Genomic DNA, 10,747 nt, shown 5'->3' on the forward strand with positions numbered 1-10,747 from the left:
AAACTTACTGTTGTTAACCTGTCTGTCTGCATGTGTCAATATCTATCTGTCTGTCTGACTGTGTCTTATTCATATTCTCTATGTAGGAACAGGCTGAATGAGCTGCTTAGGTGTAGATACACTATAACCAGGGTTCTAAATTAACACCAGGCAACCGGTTAAATGCTGGTGACAATTCAGTTTGGCTGGTAGAATAGAAAACGTACTAGATTTAATATCTAATTGGCTAGTAATGAAAAAAAAATTTATAGTCCTGACTATAACTTTTTTCTAGTCTGTGTGATGGTGTTTTACTACCTCTCTGCTGTGTGCAGGGACAAGCTGAATGAGCTGCGGAGGGAGAAACAGAAGTTAGTGGAGAAGATAATGGACCAGTACAGAGTTCTGGAGCCCGCCGGGGCCACCCCTACCAAGGCCAAGTATGTCTGGATGGATCCATAGCAAACACTCTGCCCAGTTCCCTCTTTCTCTTTCTGTTTATATTTCTATTTGTATTTTTTTTCTTTGTCTTTCTCTTTCATGGTCTGTCTACCTCTCTTTTTTCTCTTCATTTCTCTTTTCTGCATGCATTTTTCTTTATATCTCTAACTCTTGCTTTTCTTTCTCGTTCTCTCACTCTATCTTATTTCTTTCTCCTTCTATTTCTTTTCTTCATTCTCTCTCGTTCACTTTCTTTCTCTTGTGTTTCTCTCGCTCTCCCTTTGTCTTTCTCATTTTTCTCTTTCTCTTACTCTCTCTTTCTGTCTCCTTTTTTCTCCCTTTCTCACTTTCTCTTTCTTTGTGTTGTTTCTGTCACGTCCCCATTTTTCTCTTCACCTTTCTCTTCTATGTGTGTGTGCTGTTTTATAAGACCATGTCCACTTTTTCCAAGGACAAGTTCATCCCGATAAACTCAGGAAAACATGTCTTTCAAGAGATACCGTCCACAAAAAACAGACTGTGTTTGCACCACCAAGGCCAAAGCAGTCAAGCTAAACCTAGCTTGGAAACCTTGTCTATCAATCCATGGCACCTGCCATACAAACATTTCCACTTTTACAGTATTTCTCAATTGGTTTTGTACATTTCTCACAACAGAATAATCATTCTCAGAACTTCTTGTTCAATTGTGACTTCCTGCTGTTATCTGTGCACATGGTAAAATACGTTTCTCATAGTTTTCAGCATTTAGCAAATGCTTTCATCACCATGCAGATGGTTGTGTACAATTCTCAGCTTTTTCGTTCATTATCAATTGCTTTTGTCATATCACTCAAAAAGCATTGTCACTGAATACACAAAACTATCTCACCCCCCAAAATATTTAGGCCCTATGTCATAGTTTAAGTCTTGACATGCAAAATGACTAACCAAGCTGTCATAATGTGATAAGCACTGTATAATTTCCATTGGATTTTTATCTATAAATGTGATCTGAATTGGTAAATTGCTCACAGGTAAATATTGACTCTCTCTAATCAAAGGCAATAGAAGGGATAGAGAAAACAGGCATGCAATACAACAATAGGCACTGTACTGCATTATATTACTCTATGCCTCATGTGCCCTTTATAATTACGCTCCACGCAAAATTACAATATTTCCCTAGAATTTCACAAGACACTAAGTGCACTTTATACAGTGTCAGTGTATTGTTTCAAATTTATTTTGCTTTTTTTTCTTGCAAGACAAGTAAAAAAGGGATGGTGAAGGGCGCATTTTGACACCTCAACCAGAGTTTGCTATTTTTCCTATTTTGCAGTGAGAAAACCTGTCAAAATAGTCATAGTCTAAATGTATATCTAGGACAATCTTATCCGATCAATGTCATATAAAGTCGAATTTACAACATTTCCCATCCAATCTAAACAACATTTTGCTTCAGAAAATATTCTCAAGAGTGTACTATTCAATTGACAACAAGACAAAGCGATTTGACTAGCTTGTCCATACACGGACCACACTATGACACAATGACTAACCATTCTCAAACTCTCAAACTCACTAAAATCACACACACTGCATCCAAAATCACTCGCCACCCCACACAGAATCTAACTGATCTCAACCTCAAAGCTGTCACACGTCTAGCACAATCAATAATCAGAGACCACACACACCCTCTTCATCATCATTTCACACTGCTCCCATCAGGACGGAGGTATAGGTCACTCAGATGGCGACGAGCACGTTTTAGCAAAAGCTTTATCCCATCTGCCATCACAGCACTGAACAACCTACCGCAATAACCCTGTATGGTCCCCCCCCCTGGTTGTGCATTTAATGTATATAGTATGTTGTATGAGTATATGTGTTGGAGTGTGCATGAACAGGTGAATGTGTGTATGAAGGTGTGAGTATGTCTATGTGTATGAATGCACAGTATATTACATGTGATGTCCTTATTGTTTGTCCCTGTGTATTTCAATAGTGTACTGCTATCTGTTTCATGTCTTAATGTTGGCTTGTAATATGTCTTTGACAGTGGTGAAAACAAATTTCCCTCTGGGACAATAAAGGCAATCTAATCTATTCTGCTGGCCCTAATACGTTCATTGACACAAAAACTTGGGTTTTGAGCAAGAGACTCGGTTTTGCAGGTCATCCACGGTGTTTTGCCATGTGTTAAAGCTGTTTTGAGAATGAATATTATGTTTTGCAAATTGCGAGAGAGATTCGAGAAATGTACAAAACCAATTGAGAAATACTGTAAAAATATGTCTGATTCTTGCCTTCATTGGTCTGGAAATTACACATTTCTTTCTCTACTACCTACTTCCAGTGAAATCAGTATTTCAGTTTAAATTCAATCCTTACACAAATGTCCCCCCTTTAGTGGAACCCATTCCTCACACAAATGTGTTGTATAATCTTGTGCAGGAAAATGACATGTACTTTTAGTGCTAACCTTTCCTTTCCCCTCCCCTCTATTGTCTACTTCAAACTCGCCAGAGTCCACTTGTTGCCATATAATTATAATCATTTTTGGCGGCATCATTGGGACTCCTAACCAACTGTACCAGAAACCTGAAGTGCCAATCATGTTGAATTACGGAAGAGAAGGGAGGTGGGGGATGGCAGCAAAATTATGGCACTTTCACCAGATTCCTTCTCGTGGCTCTCCGGCTCTCACTGAAAGGCTATAAACAATGACAGGAGTGCCATAAATGTCGCAGTCTTTTCAAGGCAGGAAATACCTCTCATTATTTTTAACCTTTTGGTTCCTATTGTCAACGTTCGTTTTTGTGTTCCCCCTCCTTAAATGTGAAGGTTTCTTTCATTGTCTAACCACTATGACTATCAGCGTTAACACGTTTTCCACTTTTCACTCTCCTGTCGTCCCCCCGCTAATTAAGTGTGGACGCTGGTTGTGTTGGCTGAGCAACCAAGAAACGTTCGATCAAACCAGTCAGTGAGTTGCTTACTGCGTGCATCCTTGGGATGTTCTTTTCGAAGTGCAGTGTAAAAAAGCAGACCATTCCTGACTCATTTAATTTTTCTTCTTTGCTGCTTGTCCTCACTTTCATCCTTTTCAGTGTACTGTGCAGTCTTTCTTGCCTCTTCCTCTGTCTATCTGTCTATCTCTCTGTCTATCCCTCTTTAATTTCTGTCTCTCTTCCTCTATTTCTCTATCTCCCCCCATAAGGGGCCCCCTTTATTTTTCAATCTACTGTTATCTGCCTGTTCATTCGTCTCTCCCTCTCTGTCTTTCTGTTGCCCCATCTCTGCCTCTCTCATCTGTCTCTTTTTCTGTCTTTGTCTGTCTCTCATCTCTCTCCGTTCCCCCTCTCTATTCATCTCTTCCTCACCCCCCTCCTCTCCTCTCTCCCCTTGTATAAGAAGTCTAACTGGATACCAGACCTCTCTCTTTCTCTCTCTTTCTTTGTCTCTCTATATTCTCTGTCTCCCCTTCTCTCCCTCCTATCCAGCTCTTTTTCTGTCTCCCCTCTCTATTCTTCCCTCTCTCCCTCTCCACCCTTCCATCTCTCTATCTCTCTTTCTCACCCCCTCCTCTAGAAAGTCTAACTGTATAGTGGACATCTCTCTTTCCCTCTCTCCCTCCCTCTCCGTCTCTCTCCCTCCTCATCGTACTTTCTCCTCTGTATGAAGTCCAACTGGATAGCCGGCCACTCACTGGCTCCCTTTCTCTACCTTCCTATTCATTTCTCTCCTTGTCTCTACCTCCACTCCCCTTTCCTTTCTCTCCATCCTAGGGGCCGTCCGAGGGGCGGGCCGACCGGGCAATTGCCTGGGGCGGCACTTGAGAGGGGGACGAAGCCCCGTCCACATAGTGAAACCCCCGCCGTTTAAAAGTGTTGTTTCTACGCTATTACCACATTGTTGTAATAATGACATTACTGTTAGTGGTTTTGGGGCGCAACTCATTGGAGGACTGCCACTCCTCCATCTCTCCTCCTCCTCCTCCGCTCTCCCCCTGTAGGAAGTGGAATAACTGGATAGCAGTCATCTGTTTCTCCCATCCTCCCATCTCTCCCTCCTCCTTACTTTGCTTTCCCATCTCCTTCTTACCCTCCTCTTCTTCCCCCCTGTAGGAGGTCTAACTGGATAGCAGACCCCTCTCTGTCTCTCTCTGTCCCTCCCTATCCCTCTCTCTACATCTCTCCTCCTCCTCTCCTCTCTCTCCCTGTAGGAGGTCTAACTGGATAGTGGACCACTACATCTCTCTCTCTCCCTCCCTATTCATCTCTGTCCCTCTATCTCTCCCTCCACTTCATCTCTCCACCTCATCCCCCTCTCCTCTCTCCTCCAGGAAGTCTAACTGGATAGCGGACCGCATGAAGAAGCTGATTAAGCCTCGTACGGGCCGTGACGGTCGAGCTCACTTCATCGCATGCGGGAGCATAGAGAACCTGGCAGACGCCACAGATATCATACACCACTCACCCTCACCACCACTACCACCAGGTAGATCACACACACGCACGCACGCGCACACACACACACACACACACACACACACACACACACACACACACACACACACACAGTACGCCAGACATCATACACCACTCAACATCTCCACCACTACCACCAGGTAGATCGCACGCACGCACGCACGCACGCACGCACGCACGCACGCACACACTACATCAGACATCATATACCTCTCACCCTCACCACCACTACTCCCTCATGTCATACAGTTGCCCTGACGTCCACTGCAAGGTAGCACTCATCACTGTCTCTCTGTGTTTTGCTACATACTGCATATGGTTCATACAATACAGAATATTAACACACTGATCAAGAAAGAGAATAGGTGAAAATCAGGACAGTAAAACTGAAAAGCATTTTATTTTAGTACTTATAATTCATTTAGGCAGAAAGTGTGTAAATAGCATTTTGCTACTGTTATTATGTATATTCTTCTTTTTTCAATTTACAGCTAAATGGTGCATTGTACTAAAATATTTGCAAATTATGAAAGACCGGACCATAAGCATGCCACCACTGAACATGCATAAGGCCTATGCCTCTAATGAACCAGCATTTCCTTTCTCAACTGGTCCTCAGTGCTAAAAATAGTTTCCTTTTTTCCCTTTAGTTTCCTCTTTTGGCACTATGGAAGAATACCCTTACGTCTGCAGGCTGCTTTTCACCTTTGCTGAGAAATTGTTTTATTAATTCTAAAATGCATGTTTGTTTGTGCTCTTTCGTATAGGGCGCATACACCATACTTAATTTGAACCTTTTCCTTGTGTTTTTGAAATGTCAGGAGCTCTTTTCAAACTATTAATAGCTCAGCCATCTCACACACAGAGGAATACTGTTGTTGTTGTTGTTGTCTTCATGCTCAGCACATTTATTTATGTTTTAGCAACATAGCATCATCCAAAGCATTTGGATGAACCATCTATTGCATGTGTGCACTACGACTTTGCATGTTAACTCGTGCTCTCCAACGCCCTGTGACAGGTTAGGGTTAGGGGAGCTTTTGGTCTGGGCATTGGCAGACAGGTTAGGGATGGTTTTAGTTAGGTCACAGCTCAGCATTTTTTGCGTTTAGCAACAGAAATTCGCCGCAGGCAACAGAGATTCCCCATGACTTTTGGAAAACTGCACTGGCGTGAAATAATTCCGCCTTTGCATGATGCCAGTCTGGGTTTAGACATGTATTGGTGTAAATAGAAACAACCATGTGTGACACACTGTACACAGTGATCTAGCCCAGAAGTACAGTAAATACATATAGGATATTTTAGATTTAAATTGAACTTAAGTTGTGATAGGCCACCGCTCATCTGTTTAGAAGGTGCAGGATGCACTCTGCCTGATGAAGGTCTAAGGACCGAAAGCTTGCAAGTCAAGTAAAGCTTCTTTGCACAAAAATAGACCCGAAGTGTGCGGATTGTCTTCTTTTTATACAGATTTAAATTGAACAAAGTGATATTTTCTAACTCCAAAATATAAGTCGGTCAGTTTGGGTGACTGACTGTGTCTCACTTGTCGAGGTTACATCTGCTCAAACAAAAAACAACCTGTCTCCCAACTCAAGTTAGACCCTTGTTTTGGCCATGTACTGTATCTCCACTGTACCATCACTCTTGCATGCTTCTACCAACATAACAGGGTTTTTTTTGCCAAGGATCAAGTCACGACGTCCTTTGTTTTGACCATATCACTGCCCCTTATCTATCCCTTCCTCCCCAACCCTCCATCCACACCCCCACCCCTAGACCCCCGTAGTGCACCAGGCTCCCCGACCCCACTGCGTAGGGTCTCCTCTGCCGACTCCGAAGACCCCCCGAGACCCGGGCAGCGATCGGGCCGCCGCAAGCTGGGCTCCCGCCATGGCTGGAACCTGGGCAGGGGAGGCCGGGGAGCAGGAGGGGCAGGAGGGGCAGGAGTGTCGCAGTCCTTCAGTCCCGGGGACCAGCGCCCCCACCCCCGCGAACGCTGGCACACCTCCCAGGCCCTGTGGGAGACCCAGGACAGCAGCCCCAGCCAGGACAGCCTCAGTGAGGAGGGCAAGGGTGAGTGCCAAGTACCAAGTATCCATAGGCGCTTCTAGAAGGATGGGCTAGGGTGAGCCATGTGCGCCAGGGTGAGCCATGTGCGCCAGGGTGAGCCAAAGCCAATGGTTTGAGTGCTATTGGTTGGTTTGAGTGCTATTTAAGCCTTTGGATTTTATTCAAATAAAATTGACTGCTAAATATTTTTTACCTTTTTACCCCAATATGTGCCCCCCTAACCGCAGAGATACACCAGCGGCGAGGCGATTCAAGCGACAGAATGTAGCAGCAAGCGATACGAGAGATTGAGGAGACTAGAGTATGTCCGTACAGGCAGAAGGCAAAGCATTCAAGCATTCCCATTGGCTGTGGTCACTTACCTCTATACAGTCATTGGCTGTCGCGGCTTGTCGCCGAACCGCGTCATAGAAAGTTGAAAAGATTTCAACTTCAAATTGTCGCGCTCGTCGCGCAAATCGCTCTAGTCTCCAGAATCGCTTTTGTCTCTCGACTCAATACAAAGTCAATTACTTCCGTCGCTCGACTCGCTCAGATCGCCGCTGGTGTATCTCTGCGGTTAAACCACGCCGGCCCCACTGTTAATTTTGCTCATAGCCACTGCAAATACCAAGCAGGTAGGGAAGGATGTTGAGTGTGAATTAATAGAAAATGAATAAATACATTCAACAATACATTCAATAATATTTATAAATTATTAATAACATTAAGAGTTAATACTCTTAATGGTAATAAGGGTAATACTCTTTCATGGGGGGACCTATTCTGTCCTATAAAAGCAAAGTGCAGTAGCTACGCCAACATTGAAACTGAGAAAAATGACTTCAAAGGGGCGTATAGTGTATTGAGTGTCAATTACTACCCCCTAACGCAACCTGTGAGGTACTCCCTTTTATAGGAAATAATACTACTTTACCGTAGCAGCAAGCAGTGCAGAACAGTGGGTCTGAGTGGTTGGGTGTTAAAAGGGACATTCAGACTAGTGCAGGTGGATGAAGAGGACGAGGGTGCGCAGAGCACAGCAGGGCAGCAAGTGGAACCCAACTGAGTCTTAAAGAGAACAAGACATCCTAAGCCACATTTGTCTTTTGTTAAAGGAGGCATTTGGTGTGGTCCATAGTTTGGTAGTTTGTGTGCTCTTTGTCACAGCAGCAGGAGTGGAGCTCCGCAGCAATTTGTTTATTGCATTACATACACGTATATAAAAGTGATAAAAGTGTTATCCACACGTGCACAATCTTTTCGATCATGACACCTTCCTCAGTGCATGCTGGTCAAAAATCATTTTGATGCGACATAATGACATTAACCCCTCTGCACAGAGCTTAACAGTTATAACAAAATTGTAATGACCTTGTCTTAATCTGTTAGTTAAGGCCTTGAGTCTTTTTAGCAATGAATGAACCCTCCCACCGGTGGGCACATCTGCCCAAAGAGGCTGCCTGAATAGGGGATAGGGAAAGGAAACTGAAGCTTAGTTTCAAAGGAATACTTTCAAATCATGTCTCCATTGAGTTACTATTAGCTATCGCTTGAATACTCAGCCCATGTTGTGTCAAATTTACCTCATGTCTTCTCCTATCGAACACCAACCGGAGGACCAAGAACTAGAAACCAAACATATGGCTTGAATTACACCAAATCTCTCCTTTAAAGGCAAGGCGGCGAGAGGAGGGGAAGATGGGGATTCAGACCACAGATACAGGATGAGGCTGGTTGAGCATAATAGTTTTTTTAAAGCATAATGGTGAATTTACACCAGCCGACTGGAGCCTATTATGCTTAGATTTGCACCGACATGCCTGGATTGAATTGCTCTCGAACTGTTGGGAGGGAGAAAGTGATGATCGAGGTACTTTGGCTGCTAAGCATTAAGCCGGTGGGCTCGCGGCATAATGTATTATTTAAGCCTTTGGAATATTTAAGTGTATTTGCACGTATTTTTACTCATATCTTGATATATATTAAAGTGTGTGTGTGTGTGTGTGTGTGTGTGTGTGTGTGTGTGTGTGTGTGTGTGTGTGTGTGTGTGTGTGTGTGTGTGTGTGTGTGTGTGTGTGTGTGTGTGTGTGTGTGTGTGTGTTGGTTTTAGGTGAAAGTGAGGACAGCCTTAGTAGGGATGAGACTCCAGACAGACAACGCCTGTCCTCCGGAGCTGAAGGTAGGTAGAAGACAGAACAAATACTCAAATACTCAGAGGATGACAAATTCATAATTCCGCAGGAGAAGGATTACTTTTGATTTCAAATATAATAGACATTGCATTAAATCATAAGGTATGTAGGAGAAAGAACAAATACTCAAATACTCAGAGGATGACAAATTCCTTTTCACAGGAGAAGGATTACGTTTCATTTCCGATATATTAGACATTGCATTTTACATCATATTACAGGTGGATGATTGAAAAAGTATTATGCTTCCATAGGAGAAACATTACATTACATCACATTCAGCAGACTCTAAACGTTTTAAACATTGCATCTTAGATTTTGCTCATTTTGGACATTATTCTGCAGTTAAGCAAGTTACAAAAGAAGAGAGATGTACAAAGAGGAAGCATGGTCCAACCAAAACAACCTCAGTGCCCCTTGTTAATAAAACCGAAATGGAAAAGTAATTAAGTTGAGAAGAGGCAATGATTACAGGATGCAGTGGTTAAATGAAAAAGCTTAACTGCTGTTGAACGGACCTGCTCTCTTCACTCCACCTCTGATACTATTTCCCTCACAGCTGCTCTTTATGCTCACAAATGGAGGATTTTTACAGCCAGGCTTCGTAGCAGACCTGCAGTTATGAGCAGATGCTCTTTTGTGTGCGTGTGTGTGTCTTTAATTTCCTTTTTTGTTTTTCTTTTTTTTCCCCAGATACAGTGGCTTCAAGCACAGAGAAGTCCCTGGACTAGAGCACACAGGCCGACACCGTACCACCGCACGCCCACACAAATCTCTCTCTTGTCTCAATGAATCTCACAAAATACATGTTTCATGTTTATTTTTTTATCAATATGTTCTGTTGACATGACTCACCATGACTGAAGACATGACTTGAATATGTTGTTTTGTAACGATGTGCCAAACTAGTAGCTGTGCATATAATTTATCATGCATAATAATATGTACACGAATAAAATTACATTTTATACGGTGGTTCTTAAAAGAAAGTGACATGTCCACTTAATGAGACTGAGAATCAATTATAGTAGGTTGCTATGGTTTTCCGTTGGTCCAAATATGGGGCCTCTTCCATTGGGCTGCAGTTACCACTTATATCCATTGAGGGGCAGTGTGACAATAGTGACGCCCAAGAAAACCTTTCTTTCATTCCTTCTTCTTTAAAAGAAGGATCATGTCCTTATGCAGAGGATGTGCACTTTGTGTTTCTGTCAACAGAATCGCTGAGGGGAAGTGCAGAGACAAACTAAGAGGGGTTGGTAGATTATATCGGCCCTGATCAGTGAAACCTTCACATGGAGGAAGCAGGAGATGGAACAAGAGAGATAGGGCAGGGCAGGGCAGGGCAGGGCAGGATTGGTCGTCTGGTGTACAGGGTGGGTCGACAGCCCCCAGGGTTGTATGGGTTTTTTGTGTGTGTGTCTGTGTTTGTTTATTTTTCTTAGGGACTGGCTCACATTTTATATCTAGTAACTGGATAGTGGACGGAGTTAAGCAGGATATATAATTAAATAGGCTTGTATGAGGGACCACTTTAAGACAAAAATCCCCTGGTGGTTTTTTTGGTCCCACCTCAGCCCTGAGACTGGGAGAGTGCACAAA

General features: G+C 43.2%; 1 protein-coding gene across 1 annotated transcript in view; it reads left to right on the forward strand.

Moving 5' to 3' along the window:
- Positions 1 to 10,466, forward strand: part of ccdc88b (coiled-coil domain containing 88B) — an 86,076-nt gene extending 75,610 nt beyond the window's left edge. Inside the window, exons 26-30 of the mRNA XM_063190616.1 lie at positions 315 to 419; positions 4,751 to 4,905; positions 6,678 to 6,974; positions 9,064 to 9,132; positions 9,839 to 10,466. Of these exons, the coding sequence (XP_063046686.1) occupies positions 315 to 419; positions 4,751 to 4,905; positions 6,678 to 6,974; positions 9,064 to 9,132; positions 9,839 to 9,876 (664 nt within the window). The 3' untranslated portion in view covers positions 9,877 to 10,466. The remainder of the gene's footprint in view (positions 1 to 314; positions 420 to 4,750; positions 4,906 to 6,677; positions 6,975 to 9,063; positions 9,133 to 9,838) is intronic.
- Positions 10,467 to 10,747: the final 281 nt, after the last annotated feature.

The sequence above is a fragment of the Engraulis encrasicolus genome, chromosome 23 (assembly GCF_034702125.1).
Source record: "Engraulis encrasicolus isolate BLACKSEA-1 chromosome 23, IST_EnEncr_1.0, whole genome shotgun sequence".
NCBI lineage: Eukaryota > Metazoa > Chordata > Actinopteri > Clupeiformes > Engraulidae > Engraulis > Engraulis encrasicolus.